Raw genomic sequence first — 16,138 nt, 5'->3', positions numbered from 1 at the left:
TGGCAGGCTTCCTCAGCCACCCCGAAGCCCATTCACGGGGTGGGGGCAGGGCCTTGCCCCTGCCCCCCAATGCCCGTGGTCCTCTTCGGCCGGCTCTTCCTCCCCTAGCCTCCCCCCCTTCCTCTTCTCCCCAGCCACCCTCCCCTTGGCTGCCTTTGCCAAAGCGCTGGGAAGGAAAGGCTAGGCCAAGGAAGGACTCGGATTTTCAATTCTAAGCAGATTTCCCCTCCACAGGCAGCGAGTCCTTTCATGCATTTTTTTTCCCTATTATCATAAACGCAGGAACTTGCATTAGGATGAATGAGCAGAAACTCCTGTCTTTGTCAGAGCCTTGGCAGAACGCCAGGCATAGAATGACCTAAAACATTCAGAATTAAATGGAGCTGGAGAGGGGGTGGAGATCCCTCTTGGTGAGAAAGGCGATGGTGGGGGTTGGGGGGGTGGCCCCTGTCTCTGATTATCATAATAGTGTTCACCGTGTTCACCATGTGCCCAGACCCCGTGCTCAGCCCTTCTCACGGATTCTGGTTTAATCCGCACAAAATTCCTATATCCGATTTCTCCCCCACCCCCCGCCCCGCACCCCCCTCCCCAGACACCCCACCCAACCCCACCAAACCCCAACTGGCCTTGCTTGTGTAGATGATGAAACAGAATCAGGGGTGCCGAGGAACAGACCCAAGATCCCACAGCAAATGAGTGAAGGAGTAGGATTTGAACCCTTCAAACTGTAGCCTGAACCACAACTTCAAGGTCACCTTCCTTTCGGGCTTTTTCTTGGCTCTGCCTCCCGTTCCCATCCCCCACAGCCTCCAGACCCTCTTCCTGCTCTAGTTCTCCCTTCACTCCTCAGCCTCCCTCATTTCTATTTGTCGGTGGGATTTTGCAAATGAGACTGAGTTAACTACTTGCTGCCCTCAGATTACATTTAGAGAGGACTCCCCTCCAGGCAGAGGGAAGAGAGACTCTTCAAGATCCAGCCAGGGGCCTGTCTGTGCCTCCTGGAGGGCAGAGATCTTGCTCTGTAAAACGTCATGCACGTGTTTCTTTTCCGGTGGATGGACTCGGACCCAGAGCAGGTGCTCAGCAAGCATCTCTTGCATGAGATGTGGAAGGCTTCACGTGCCCCCTCCAGGCTCAGAGTCCACCCTCTTCTACCCTTCCTGTGGCCCCGAGTCTGACCACTGAAGGACCGTGTCTCAGAGCTCTTTTACTGTCTGGCTTCTGGATGGCTTCAGCCAATGGGAAGCTGCAGCAGAAGGTAAAAAGCAGGAGAAGGACATGGCGGTCTTTATTCCCCCACTTGCTTGGAACCAGGGTTTGGCAGTGGCTGCTTTCCTCAGCCCCAGGCCCACAGCTCCTGTCCTATCATCCTATTCTACAACTCAGCTGGGCCATGCTCCCTCAGGAACCCAGCCGCTACCCTGTTGTCAGCTCCAGGAGATTTCACCGTTCCTTGTTAATTCCCCTTACCTTGTCTACAACGTGTGCAACTGCCCTGGATCAGCCCATTCTCTTCCAGGACGCGGACAGATGCAAGCTTCTGCTACCTGGTGGCAGTTGTATAGCCTTCTGGTTGGTGGCAGGGGTATAGCAGGAAACAAAACCAACAAAATGTCTGCTGTGGTAGAACTGGCATGGAGGAAGGCAGCCAGGGGACAAACAGAACAGACGCAGTGTCAAAAAGTGGTAAATGCTGTGAGTGAGGGAGCACATGGATGAAGGAGTGGAGGAATATAATCCCTTAGGGGTCAGGACTAGACTGTAGAGACCATCTAGTCTAAATCCCCACTCTACAAATGAAGGGAAGGAGGCCCAGAGAGGATGCTCAAGGTCGCACGGTGGTGAATTATTGGTAGAGGTTTGGTGGGGCGGGAATTCCAGCTGCCCTTGACTCTGCCCTGGCCGTGACCAGAGGGGTGCAGCTCAGTCCACAGAAGAGGTATTGGGGAGGGTGGAAGGCAAAAGCCTTTGAAGTTCCTTCTGGTTCTTTCCCTTCTTTAAGGACTAGTGGGAGCAGCAGTTTGCTGAAAGTCTCAGACAACAGGGAAGGTGTCACCTGGCAGGAACAAGGGGATGTCTCTGCTCCACTGCCCACCGGCACAGAGGATGTGTGGGTCCTGGAGCCCCCAGGGGAGAGGCTTATGAAGCAGGGTACAGTGAAGGGAGGAGGGGTGGGGGGGCAGGGTTTGCACTGTGGGCCTGGCTGTTCTGGAAGGGTATTGTTCTTGTGTTGCTGACCAAGCCGCAGCCCACGTGCAGGGCTTGGCTGGGAATCTGCGATGGCCCTGGCTGGCCGGGTCATCCGTTTCCCACCCGGCTTACCATCCTGGCATGCCCCCAGCGCCTTGCCGGGTGGAGGGAAACCGCAGTGACCATGGACTGAGTCTGCAATGCACCAGCCACGGCTGCTGAAGGATCCCAGCAGGATCATCCTCGCAACTCTCCTTAGAGATGAGTTCTTAGCCCCATTTTGCAGATGGGGAAACAAGCTCATCAGAGTTGTATGACTTGCCCAGGGCCAGAGAGAGGAAGGATTCAAATGAGACTTGTCTAACAGGAAAGCCTGGGTTCTTGCCCCATAAGCCTCAGAGACTCCTGCCAGGGGGCTTCTGGGAATCTGCCAGCGTAGCCTCCCAGTCGGCCCAGAGCACGGGTGCCAGGTCGTACCCCTCTCCCCTCTCCACCTCCTCCTCAGCCTTGGCCACCCCCTTGGCCTGCAGAATCTTGGGCCTGTGCCCGGCTCAGCTTCTCTGCCATGTGGCCCTGCACCAGGCTCTTGGCCCCCAGGCCAGGCTGGGGTTGCCATGGCAATGCCTTACCCTTGGACTGCCTCGTGAGCCCAAAAGCCACTGGAATGTCTCAGAAATCCCACCCTTCGGGCCAGCATCCAAACTGCCTCTCCCAGACGGCCACTCTCATTATGAGCAACAGGAAAATCTTTTCAGGTCGTGTCCTGATTTTCAGTTTGGAAAACAGATGGCCCCCATCGCAAGGCCCCCATGCACCCTTTTATGCCTTTTCCCTTGCATTCCGTCCTCTCTTGTTCTCTCGGCGCCCAGTATGGTGTGGTGGTGGCAAGCACGGGCTAGACGACTGAGCTCAGATTTCAGTTCCTCCACGTCCCAGCTGTTTGACCTTGGACTCATTCTTGGGGCTTGATTTCTTTGTCCTTCTTCAGGATGACTAATCATACCCATGTCCTTGACTTTTGTGTAGATTACAGAAAGGTTCAGAATCAGAAGCGATGCCGCCTTCTCAGCCAGGCCTTCCCCACCCTCTCTAGTTCAAATCACAAACCTCTCCCGACTCCAGCACCCCATCCCCCCCCCCATCCCTCCTTTGTCACCATCAGCATCCCACCTGGCCTCTGTCTCTTGATTGTTGACTGTTTTCCCTCCACTAGAATAGGAAGCTCCGTGAAGACAAGGGTTTAAAAAAAAAAAAAAAAAAAAACACGTTTCTTTAGTTGTGTCCCCTGTGTCTAGAACAGCAGCTGCACACAGAGGATCTTAAAAATTATTTGCGGACTAAAGGGATGGATGGAGACAGATAGGCCAATGGAACGGGGCTTTTCACAGGTGGATCAGGGGTAGCCGGGGCTTTGCTGGGTGGCCGGAGCACCTGGCGTGGCGCCTGGCCTGTGGTTAGTGCTTGAGGTTGACCGATGCTACTGCCTCTCACTTTCCTCCACCCACACCCATACCTTGGGCCTCCCTGGGACACCCTCGGGAAGCCCTGCCGGGAGCCCTCAGAGGAAGGCCTCGATTGAGGCAGCATCCTGAGCCCGCCCCAGCGCCCCAGCTGCTGATACAGCCCACGGGGCCAACCCACTGGCTGCCAGGACTTCTCTCCCCTCCTCTCATCCACAAGGGAGGTTGAGTCAGGACAGTAGTCTGGGGACCGGTGGTGACCTCAGGCCACCGTCTTGCTGCCCAGGCAGGCTGCTCTGCCCGGGACTGTGGCAGGAAAGACTGCAGGCACAGGGGGCTGGTCCCGGGTGAGCAGCGCAGGGCAGGGGACCCGAGGGCAAGCAGCTGCCCCTCCTTCCTGGGGTCCCTCTGCAGACAAGCTGGTAGGCTGCGGGCTCTGTAGGGCTGCTTCCCCCCCCCAGAGCCACTTTCACTTTCTGTTTTCTCCACCAAAGCAGGAACAGCCAGGCCTGGGGCTGCCGCACTAGCTCCGGGAGATGGGGTAGGGGCTGGGCTGTCAGAAAGACCGGCCCTCGGGCATGGAGACAAAGTGGGTTCAGCAGCGTTCCGTTCTCCGCACCCCTGTGCGCGCATCTCAGCTGCAGAGACGTCCTCACCTTCCTCCAGCAGGAACACTTTCCAAAGCATTGTCAAGATGATTCACTCACTGGATCCTCATTCTGGGGTGGCAGGGATGGAAAACACAGGAGTCAATCAGCAGAAGGAAAAAAAAAAAAAAGTCCACCAGCTTAGAGGCCGCTGAAGCCACAGAGCCAGGATGGGAGAACTTCGTAGTGTTTCCCTTTTGTCAAACTTCCCCGCTGTCCCCAGAGGGCCACCTTTGAGCGGGGGAACCCTGCTCAGTGCCTGTCCACCTAGGAAGAAACTGAGCCACAGGGTCTGGCAGGACCTGGAGTGGAAACATAGCTGGCATCTTCCAGACCCTCCTAAGGAAAGGAATTCTCCATTTCTGGATTCTCGGGCAGAGCCCTGTGTCTTAGGAGCTGGCATGGCGAGGAAATGACCTCAGGGAGTTGCGGGGGGGTAGAAGGGGGGGGGTACCCAGAGCCTTCAATCACCTGGAAGAAAGAATGTCTTCCTTCTCATTTTCTAGAGAGTAAATAACTAGCCCGAAGACACGGAGCTAGCAACCGAGAGAGCCAGGCCTGGATTATTCCACAGCCTTCTGGCTAGTTTCAGGGGGCGCTGCAGTGTCTATAGTGTTTATCCCGTGCTGTAGCCCCTATCCATAGGCCCTTCACACCAGCACCTCCCCGCAGCCTCTGTCCCTCCCCTTACCCGTGTGTCCCTAAGGAGACCTGTGCTTTTGGAAATCCCGTATTTCCCGTTCAGGCCTGCCCCTCAGATGCTCTGCGGGGTGGGGGGGGGGGGACTAGGGACCCCCGCAAGGTCGCACAGGACAGAAAAGATCTTTGCTATCAAGAAGCTTTCGCAGAGGGAGGGGCGTGGACAGACAGCCCAGGAGTAAACAAATAAAAAAGATAAGCCCAGCAAGCAGCAAAGACTCTGAAAGAGCTACAGGGAGTCATTGCACGGGGACTGACAAGCAGGAGGCTGTCAGGGACCATCTCTCTGAGAAGGTGAGAGTTTCTGCGGAGATTCGGGCCACTCATGCAAAGCTGGGGGTGGGGACAGAGGAGGTGGAAACAAGGCCAGTTAGGGCTGTGTGCCAGGGACATCCCGGGTCCCATGTGGCCCTCGTGTCATTTTTAACAGTTCCTTCTTCCACAGTCAAGAGAGGCGCCTTTGAAAGAAAGATGTTACTAATGACAAGGGGTTGAATTTATTTTAAATGCAGTGGGAAGCCACTGGAGGAAATCATGTGATTGATGTCTTGAAAAGACCTTGCTGGCTGCTTCCTGAAGAATAAATCACAAGGGCAAGAGGGCAGGAGAGCCAGGCTGGGGGGTGGCTGCGACCACCCAGGCCTGCCACGATGTCCCCTTTCCCTAGATTCCTGTGTGGACCGTAGGCTGTGAAAAGGAATGTTCGTGAAGGATCCTGAAGGTCTCCTGGCCCAGACTTGGGCTCTGAGCCAGTCTCAGAGCTTAGGGTCCATTGTCTGTTCTTGCTGGTGGTGCCCAGACAGGGGAAAGGGCCAAGGGCCAGCCCCCTGCCTCCATCCCACCTGGGTCCAGCCTCTCCTAGGCCTGACCAGGCCGGCTGTGCACCGGTCAGGTTCCACCCCGCCTCTCTGCAGGAAGCCCGCTGGCAGCGCCTGCTGTGTGACCTTGGGCTGCAGAGTCCGGCTTTGCAAAGTCAAAGTGAGTCACTTCCTCCCTGGGGCCTCCCCCGGAGCGGGCAGCCTGTGGCCGCTCCCTGCCCCCTCGCCGCTGGCCCGGGCCTGGCGCTGGCAGGCAGGCGCTCCGCAGGCTAAGTGCTCTCCCTGAGCCCGCCGCCGCCCCGAGGCTCATTTGTCACCCGCTGCTGACTCAGCACTTCTGGGGAAGGCTTTTCCCTTCGCCTTAGAGGAGGAGGCCTGGAAATGAGGCGGCCCTGGCTCTTCCCTCCCTTCCCTCCAGATTGTGTGCTGGGCGGGGAGGCGGGGCCGGGGGGGGGGGAGGTGTCTGTGTATGTGTAGGTGTCTGTGTATGTGTCTGAGCGACGCTGGGTCTGTGTGTGTCTCTCATGTGTCTCAACATGGGTGTGATTTCTGGGTCCGCGAGTGTCTTTTGTGTGCAGCTGGGTCTTTGTGTGTGGCTTTTATGTGCGTGCCGGTCCTGTGGGTCTTTGGGTGTCTGCCAGCCTCTTTCCTGTATGTCTGCACGACTGCATGTGTTTGTGTGTTGTCTGTGCGTGTGTGTCTGTGTGCATGTGTGATACGTGTCTCTGGTTGAGTGAGTGTGTGTGTACCTCCTCGTCAGGCACACTGCGGGCCTTCGCCTCCTGTCTCCCCCAGCCCTGCACACTCCCCTCAGACCTCACCTTACTCTGAGCCCTACCTATCCTCCCCAGGGACTCCCCCCCCCACCCCCGCCAGCTCCTGCCTCACCTTTGTGTCCTGTCTTCTTATCACAGGACCTTGGGAATTCAAAGCACAGGCTCAGGGACCAGACTGATCTAGGTTTCAACCTTGGTTCTGCCCTTGTCACCTGAGTGACCTTGATTGAGATACTTACCTTTTGAGCCTCAGCTTCTTCACTTACAAAACAGAAGTGATCCTATCTCCCTCAGAGCAACTCATGATGGAGTCTGGCATATCGCAGGCTGCAAAGGGGGCCTGTGATTTCTTCTTAAAGCAGTAGGCCCAGTGTCAGGCACACAGCCAGGGTCTAATGAGCCGCACTTAAGAACAAAAGCACTGATCTCCGAGGCTGCTGGGGAGGGCGGGGGGGTGTGGGAGCCAGTGACCTGGATTGCCAGGAGCTGGGCAGGACAGCCACTGCAAGGAGAGACAAGTGGTGACCTGATTTAGTGCTGCCTTTGGGAAGCCGAGGAAGCCAGGGAGGAAGTCATAGGAGAGGGGCTCGGAGCGGCTGAGCCCTGCCCTATCCTGCCCCAGAGCAAGTACTGCTAGATACCCCCAGCTCTTGCCAGTGCCCAAGAGGAACAGGACACCTCCTACAGCCCCAAGCCCAGAACAGCCTCATGCTGTGTCTCTGGGAGTCTGTCGACTTGTTTGGAGCTTCTTATGAACCCTGAGAGGGAGTTCCTCAGCATCCCCATTTTGCCGCTGGGACAACTGAAGCTTTGGGAGGTTGAGTGCCAAGGACACAGGGCTAACATGCAGAGGAGAGAACTCTGGCACTCCAGCTCCCGGTCCAGTGCCTCCTGGATGTCTACACCGCCCACTTTCTTCCTGGGCACACACATATGCACCAGCACACACCCCTGCGGGCCCTCCCTGCCCACGGGCAGAGCTCCTACACAGATTGGCTCCACACCCTCCCTAGCGCCAGCTCCTGGAGCAGATCCTTCCCAGAGCCTGCCAAGCCCTGTTCCCCTTCATTGAAAGTAGGACTTTATTCAGAAGGGTTAGTATTGCTTGTCTCAAGCCCTGCAGTGTGGATTCTCATTCCGTCCTTCCACTGTCTTGAGCAGGAGATGAAAACCAGCTTGGGAAAGCACACAGGGCCTTCCCTGCCCCCCCCGCCCACCCCCCTCCCTGGCAGGGGAGCATAGATCTGGCAGCCTCGCACTTCAAAGTTGCTGCCTAAGCTTGGACTAGAAAGCAAACCAGGGATCCAGGCAGGTGGGAGCAGGGAGAGTGGGGGCCTGGAGGGCAGGAGACCCCAGTTCATGCTTCCGCTGCTAACTAGCTGTGTGGCCTTGGGCAGATCACTATCCCTCTTTGGACCTGGGGGTCCCCATCTATACAGTGGAGGTGGTTCTGAGGTTCCTGCACAGCTCACACACTGTCCCAGGTGCTACTAGCCCTGGCTCATGGCTAAGTCTATGATTCAGATGCTACCAAAGCCCTAGACATCAGTGGGGACTCCTCTGGGACCACGCCCCTGCCCCGCCTCCAGCTCTCCCTGGGAAGACCAGCAGACAAAGGGCAGGTGGCAGAAAGAGCCACCGCAAGGGGTCTGGACACTGGAGAGAGGACTTGGAAAAAGTGCAAAGTGTAAGGGAGCACCGGACCCCTTCTTTTATTCCTGCTCCAAGGGATCTAGCCCTGAGATGGAGACAGAATGTTGGGTTCCTTCTGCTCAGCGCCAATCTGGATCTGTAGGGGAAGGCAAGAGTCATTTCCGCTTTGGGGGCCTGTGACTCGTGGAGAGAAAGGCGGCGATAAGCATCTCTGGCCTTCCTGATTCACAGGGTTATCCGAGCATGAGGTGGGGCCCCTTGCGAAGCAGACATGCCCATTTCTGTCCAGACACAGTCCAGGCGGGCAGTGGGCGGCAGCAGTCTGTCCTTACATGGGGCTGGAGGGGCCCAGCCACTCAGTGACTCACTCGCTCACGGCTCACCGAGCCAGCTGCAACCCCGGCCCCACCCTTCCCCATCTCCTGCTACCACAAAAGCCCCTTAACATAGTGCTCTTGTCGCACGGAGACCGAGGTAGAGAAAGGCATTTCCAAAGGTTGGCGGATGGCAACGGGGAAATAAACGGAAGGCCACGTGATCACTTAATTATCCAACTCTGGAGCCCCCTACCTCTGGGCTCCCTGGTGTGTGATTCGATTAACCCCTTATGGTTTAAGTATTTTATCCTTGCCGTTGGAAGCCCACAGATAGGAACACGGCGGCCCTCCTGGGACCTTAGGCTGATCTCAGTCTGCCAGGAGCAGGGTCTGGGGGCATCCGAGGAAGGCTGATCAGAACAGATCCGGTAACCCGATCATGGTGGTGACTTGGGGACTATAGGTCTGGTGCAGGGTGTATGTGTAAGGAGAACATGGAGGGAAGAAACTCATCAGGGAAACTGGAGCCAAATTCCAGCGGTCAGAGGCTGAAGACCCAGTCCAGAGAAGAACTGACTCTTCCCCCTAGAGCTGGGCTCTTTGATTATGGGCTGAGACCCTCTAGTGGGTCATGAAGTCAGTTTAGTAGACTGCACTTGGAATTTTCTAAAAAAGATAATATAATGGGAAAACGTAAGCACAGGTTACATATATGAAAAGGAACGTCTAGTTGCATAAAACCTTTAGTTCAGGATAGGTATGTAAACACTCATCAGAGGAATGGGTTGAGATAAGAAATGCATTTCTTACTCATAGGTCATGGTTTTTTTTTTTTTAATGTATTTATTTATTTGACAGAGAGAGAGAGATCACAAGTAGGCAGAGAGGCAGGCAGAGAGAGAGAGAGAGAGAGAGAGAAGGAAGCAGGCTCCCTGCTGAGCAGAGAGCCCGACGCGGGGCTCGATCCCAGGACCCTGGAATCATGACCTGAGCCGAAGGCAGAGGCTTTAACCCACTGAGCCACCCAGGCACCTGTAGGTCATGGTTTTAAACATTTGAAAGCCACTGCTCTTAGGGCGCCTGAGTGGCTCAGTAGGCTCAGGTTATGATCTCAGGGTTGTGAGACTGAGCCCTGAGTTTGCTTGGGATTCTCTCTCGCTCTGCCCCTCCCTCTGTCTGTCTCTCTCTCAAATAAATAAATAAATCTAAAAAGAAGTGTCTCTCTCCCTCTGCCGCTCCCCTCCCCTAAAATGCGCATGCACGTGTACACACACACACACACACACACTTTTGGAAGCCACTGCCCTAAAAGACCAAAGGAGCAAAGACCAAAATGTGTGTGTGTCTGTGTGTGTGTGTGTATGAAAGAGAGAGAAACAGAGGTTCTTGTCCTAACATTTAATTCCAGTATCCTCAGGATTACCTGGGGAGGGAACAATGGCCCTCCACTTTCCTGGGCACAGAATGAAGCATTCCTCTTATACCCAAAGGTACTCCAATCGCGTTGCCACTTTCTTTAGTGGGAAGGCAGAGATGGTGGCTTTTACCCAGATTCCCCATCCCTGGAATGTTTCCATGTTTCCCAAGAACCCCCACAGGGCAAGTTAGTCAACATCTCCAGACGTAGGGTCACTGGCTGATCCTTCCAAGTGGCAAGGGCCACCGTGTCCCCAGTCTCTGTTCTGAGAACAGGCAGAGAGGCAGGTCTGGCCCCTGGGTAAATCTTTCCTCCAGGCCTTCCCCTCCCAGTTCCATTATTTGATAGAATCTTGAATGCAGTGAGGAGGTACAGAGAAAAAACTAGAAAGCTCAACTTCTGCTCTGCGCGGAAACCCGGAAGCCCCACAGTGTCTCTGAGCTGGTGGTTAGCCCCATTTCGTCATTTTGCAAATCTGGTCTACCCACCTCCGGTGAAAACTCCCAGGCTCACCCCGAGGGGCAATGACTAATTACAAAACACATTTTCTCTCTCTTCAGTCTGCGCACCTCCCTGCCCACAGTGCCCCCTCGCATCCCAGCCCTGCGTCAGCCTAGCCTGACTCCCTTGCTACACTGGGTTGAATGAACTCTTGGCCCAGCCCCTCCTCTGGGCCCTCTGGGGCTCTCTCCTCCCCAGTCAGCTTTACTTTCACTTTCCAGCCACTCTTACTTCTCTGTCAGCTCCTTACGCCGGAGCTCAGAGCCCTGGCCTGTCCTCAAGGTGAGAGCCATTGCTGAAGCCCTGGGCAACACTCAATTAGTCAGGTCTTGACTCAACGGTAGTCAACAAATATTTATGCAATGCCTTCTGTTCCTGGCTTCAAGTGTGCAGCGAAAACAACATGAACAAGGTTCCTGCACACACGGTTCTAGAAGCCTTGGTGATAACAGAGATACACTCAAGCAATGAAAAACAGTGGACCAAGCCTGTGCAGCTAGATATATGTGCTATACAGGTGCATGGTGAGAGACAGCTAAGGCCGCCTAGGCAGCGCGCAGGGCTCCCTGGAGGACAGAAGGCAGTACCGAAGGCTGAAGACTGACCTGGAGTTGGCTGTTTGCCAGGGGCAGGAAGAAGGGAAGAGCCTTCTCAGGCCTGTGAGCGATGCCCTCTCGGAGCAGGCTGGCTGGAGCCCACAGGGAAGGGGGCGGGGGTGGCACAAGTTGCTGGCCTTGCCACGGTAGAAGGAACCAGCTCAAAAAGGACCTTATTAGCCTGCTTAGCCATTTGGACTCTGTCCTGCGGTGATGGGGAGCCCCTGAAGGGCCTTGAGCCACAGGAGCATAACGAATAGAATGGAGTTGGAGGGCGAGACTAGACACAGAGAGGTCAGTCCATGGTGCACGAATGGTTCCCTGCAGGGAACCTGCATCCCTCCTGTTCCCTGCAGGAGGATGAGGTTGGAGGTACCAGAGGTACAGGGCGGACAAGACAAGGTCCTTCTGGGACAGGTTGAATTCCAGGTGTCCATGGGACAGCAGGCCACTGCTCATAGAGCTCTGGGCCCCTGACCAGGGGCCTGGGGCAGAGTCAGAGACTAGTGGCCACCTACACACAGAGCTAATAGATGGTGAGGTGAGCTGTGCAGTAAGAAGGCAGAAAGGCCTGTAGAAGAGAAGCCACTGGCAGAGAAGGACCAGAGAAGAAGCCACAGGAGAGGGAACCGGATGCTTCGAGAAGGATGTGATCGACGGTGTGGCGTGCCGCTGAGAGGCCGGGAATGGTGAGGCCAGGAGAGCTTCCAAGAGACAGAGCAGAGGGAGGACATTCAAGAGCCGCAGTGGGACAGTGAATTTCAGTGGTGGCCAAGGGAGAGTGACAAAGAATAGTCTGATTTTGAGGCTGGGGAGTAACAGGCAAAGAGAAGAGCAGCCTGAAGCCAGGCCAGCTCGCAGCGGGCCTCTAGGTCCCAAATAGCCTCTTCCCCTTTCAGTCAAGTATTATTTAAATGTCTTTACACTCCTTAAGAGATCATTTCTTATGGCCCACGGACACATGAAAAGATGCTCAACATCACTCATCCTTAGGGACATCACCTCACGTCTGTCAGAGTGGCTAAAATCAACAACAAAAGACACAACAGGTGTTGGCCAGGATGTGGGAAAAGGGAGACCCCCTACACTGTTGCTGGGAGCGCACACTGGGCAGTCGCTGTGGAAGTAGCACGACCCGAACATCCAGAAATCACACTATTGGGTATTTACCCAAAGAATACAAAAACACTAATTCGAAGGGATACAGACACCATCATATTTATCAGCTTTACTTACAAGAGCCAAGTCAGGGAAGCAGCCATAGTGTCCACGAACTGATAAATGGTTAAAGAAAAAGTGCCGTCCGTCATCTAACTGATGGAATATTACGCGGCCATAAAAAAGAATAAATTCTTGCCATTTACAACGACATGGATGGAGCTAGAGAGTACAATGCCAAGTGAAATAAGTCAGAGAAAGACAAATACCATAGGATTTCACTCATACACGGAGTTTCAGAAACAAACGAGCAAGGGAGAAAAAAGAGACGAACAAGAAACAGACTCTTAACTACAGAGAACAAACTGATGGTTACTGCGGGGGGAGGCAGGTGGAGGGACGGGTGAAGCAGCGGGTGGAGATTAAACAGTACACGATTGATTTTTCCAACGAAAATGTAAAACAGAGAGAGATTATTTATTTTGTGCCCCTGCCTACAGCCCTATACATTCTCCTCGCTGCTCTGTGGCTCCTCCTGGAGGCCACACATATCATGACCAGCCTTTTCCCCAACACTCCCATTCCAGAGCCTGGCCGGGAGGTGCATCTTGCCTCCTTCTCCCCCTCTCTTCCCTCTCCCCAGATTAAATGCTTCCATTTCTTTCCATTCTTCTTCCTCCCTTCACACACTCATTTCTGCTTCAGTGGCTCTCCCGTGACCAGTGACCAGGCTCCAGTCTGTGGATGCTTAGAGACATGTCCAGATCCAAACCCCGCCCACCTGCGTGGGTCCTGCCAGCACGCAGGGTGGGACCATCACCTCCCTCTCCCTAGGTGCCACGTTTCACCGAAGCTGCCTCTCCCACTGCCACACTACCCCCTTTCATGGAACTAACTCTACAACCAGAAGAGAAGCTGACGTTCTGTAGGACCTAGATGAGAGTTCAATACCTTAATTTACTTTTTTTCAATGTCTTAATTTTTTAAAAATCCTAATTTTGCAGATAAAGAATCTGAGGGTGACCCAGACCATAGAGCTAGTGACTGGCGGCTGAACAGGCAGAGCCCCAGGTCCACGCGGTGGGTGTGGCCAGCAGGGTCCAGGCAAGGACGCTCTTGGGACTGTGCTGGCCGCAGCGGATGGGTAACATATGTGGGAAAGCAGGAGTCCAGGGGCTCCCAGTGGGAGCACAGGTTCCTAGCAGCATTCTAGAGGGTATCCAGAAGAATTCCGTTCTACAAAAATATAGAGCTCTTTATAGATCAGTGTTTGAGGATGCTGTACCAGAGATGGCTAATTACCCCATATTAGATGTTTCCCTCCTTCTTTTAATAACAGAACCCCCAACTTTTCATGGGGTTCGTACCTACCCAGTGTAGAGATTCTATTTCCCAGGCTCTCGCACAGCCAGGTGTGGCCACGTGGCCAACTTCTGGCCAGTGGGTGTGAGCAAAAGCGATGTGCAACTTCTGGGGTTTGCACTGAGAGGTGTGGGGTCTTCTGTCCCACTTCTCCCACCACCACCATCCAGTGGACCCAAAGAATATGGTGCTGAGTCATCTTCAACAACGTAGACAAAGACACAAGACAAAAGGGATCTCCTTCCCTGACGAAGTAGACCAACCCTGTCGTGCTTGAACTGCTTACACACCTACGAACAATGGAGAGATCACTTCTAGCTTGTTTCACTAAGCACCTGTTACTGCAGGTCTTTATTAAAGCAACTGAACCGTATCCCAACTAGCGCAGATGTTCGTTACAACATTGTTTATAGGTTGTTTTATTTTTATTTTATTTATTTGTTTATTGTTCTTAGTTTATTAATCCTCTCATGAAACATCTGCACAATCACCACAGATAAAGTCCGGGCAGAATCTTGACTCCTTCTGGCCTCCGATCTCTAGCTCACTTGCCGCCAGCGCCAGCAGGGGCTTTTGCTGTCCCCCTGACTGCCGTCACCCTGTTCTTGCATTCCTTTTGCCGTTTCCCTGAGGTGTTTTTCTTCACATGCAGGCCGTGTCTTGCAAGTCTATGTTTGGGCTCATTTTTGTAGGCATAATCTGAGGAATCATAAATCGTGCCAAAGCCAGTTGTCTTGCCACCACCAAAATGGGTTCTGAATCCAGACACTAAAATGACATCTGGTACGAACTTGCATATTTTGGCTAGTTTTTCCCAAATTCCTGTCTTAGGTACTGCTCCCTTTCCAGGGTGAAGAACAGCAATGAGCGTTTGTTTCCGCAGAAGTAGTGGGTTGGGTCATGAACTTCCTGGTCCGGATAGTTATGGTGTCGTTCATGATGACGGCTTCAAGCTTCAAGCTTCAAGCGGCCAGGGAGGAAAAGCTATATTTTTCCATTTTTCAGACTCTTTTTTTTTTTTTTTTTAAGTAATCTCTACACCCAATATGAGGCTCGAACTTACAACTCTGAGATCAAGAGTCACATGCTCCACTGACTGAGCCAGTCCAGAGCCCCAGGTTGTTTTGTTTTTAATGCAAACACCACAGTGTCCATCAAAGAAGCCATGCTGACTCTGTACTATTAAGTACATAACATTAAAATGAAAAGGGCAAGTGACCAGGACAGTGAAGAAGATACTGTGGTTTACTGAGTTTCCTAGGACATGTCATTGCCTTCCTTCCATGTAGAGTCTACAGAGGACACATTCAAACTTGCCTTGGATGGAGTGGTGCTGTGAGGCCAGAGGCCTAGAACCATGGCAGCCTTTTGTGCCATGTGGGAAGACCCTAGAGCTGGTGAAGGAGCCAGGGGAGCAAGCACTGAGTGGAGCCTCAAGAGAAAGGCCACCCATCAAAAGACAGAAAACAGAGAACCAGATCTGTGAGGACACTGAGTGACTGCGTCAGACCTTAACTGAAGTCAGCATGGTATCTGGTCTTCGGCAATGACCAAACCTTTGAACTCCATTTTCCTCTTCCGTGTTTAAGTCAGTCTAGCTAGGTTTCCATTCACTTCACAAAGAAGACTCTTTATAAAGAGAAGGATATTTGTTATAGCTTCATTTATAAGCAACCTATTAGAAAATCTAAATTTCCTTTTAAAAAAAGGTTTCAGAAGTAATGGTACTTCTAACCATGAAATGCAAGGCAGCCAAAATTTTTTCAAAAAATAACTGTGTGTGGTGATATGAAAAGATATACCCAAGATAGATCATTAAATGAAAAAAAAAAGAAGTGCAGAAGATTATGTAAAGTGCGCTACCATTTGTGTGAGGAAAAATAATGCATAAACTTACATGTTTATACAAGTGCTTGAAATATCTCTTGAAGGATACTCAAGAAATTGATAACACTGGGGACCTGCCTCACTAGGAAACCGAGAAGGATGCTTATTTTTCACTGTACACCCTTTTTTCCTTTTTAAATTTTATACCATGTGCATGTAATGCCTGTTCAAAAAATAAAGTTGCTTAAAAAAATTCTTTTTTAAAGAAAAAAAAAAAAAACCTCCTAAATGGTAGAGTAGGCACACGGGAGTATTTTTAACTGTCACAGACACCCACATGCACACACAAGTTGTGTGTCTACATGTTCCAGAAAGTCTGGAAGGAGATGCACCGAACTGCCCACAGCGGTTACCCCAGGGAGAGGAGCCCGAGCGTGTGCGCGTGCGCGGGTAGCTGGGAATGATTGACCAACTGAAAGGTCACTCCACGCCGCTGACATTTCTTAGAGGCGCTGTTCTATACTTGACAACCATCGGGTGTTTCATCCTTACCCTAGCAGCTGAGGAACATCAGCTTCAACAGCCTAAATTAACAGGTGGGGAAGTAGAGGCCCAAAGGGGTTCGGGCACCTGCTCAGCAACCCCGCGGCTAGGTAGGGAGGGGCGACTGAGCCAGAGCTGTGGGACGGAGAGGGGGTCCGCGGGACCAGTTAG

The 16,138-nt window shown here is 53.1% G+C and overlaps 1 protein-coding gene across 2 annotated transcripts; it reads right to left on the bottom strand.

Moving 5' to 3' along the window:
• Positions 1 to 1,048: 1,048 nt before the first annotated feature.
• LOC106006178 lies at positions 1,049 to 7,039 on the bottom strand. Of its 2 annotated transcripts, XM_045071936.1 has the most exons (3): positions 6,833 to 7,039; positions 3,364 to 4,372; positions 1,049 to 3,208 (listed from the first exon to the last, which is right to left on the bottom strand). In XM_045071936.1, the coding sequence occupies exon 3, from the start codon at positions 2,807 to 2,809 to the stop codon at positions 1,850 to 1,852; it is 960 nt and encodes a 319-aa protein (XP_044927871.1). In that variant the 5' UTR covers positions 2,810 to 3,208; positions 3,364 to 4,372; positions 6,833 to 7,039; the 3' UTR covers positions 1,049 to 1,849. The 2 variants fall into 2 exon arrangements, with proteins under 2 accessions (XP_044927871.1, XP_044927862.1); XM_045071927.1 differs by having other exon boundaries at positions 1,049 to 4,372.
• Positions 7,040 to 16,138: the final 9,099 nt, after the last annotated feature.

Source organism: Mustela putorius, unplaced genomic scaffold (assembly GCF_011764305.1).
Source record: "Mustela putorius furo isolate JIRA1106 unplaced genomic scaffold, ASM1176430v1.1 tig00000129_pilon_pilon_pilon, whole genome shotgun sequence".
In the NCBI taxonomy this organism is placed as follows: domain Eukaryota; kingdom Metazoa; phylum Chordata; class Mammalia; order Carnivora; family Mustelidae; genus Mustela; species Mustela putorius.
Note: the sequence above shows the minus strand (reverse complement) of the source record. Positions and strands in the feature narration are given on the sequence as shown.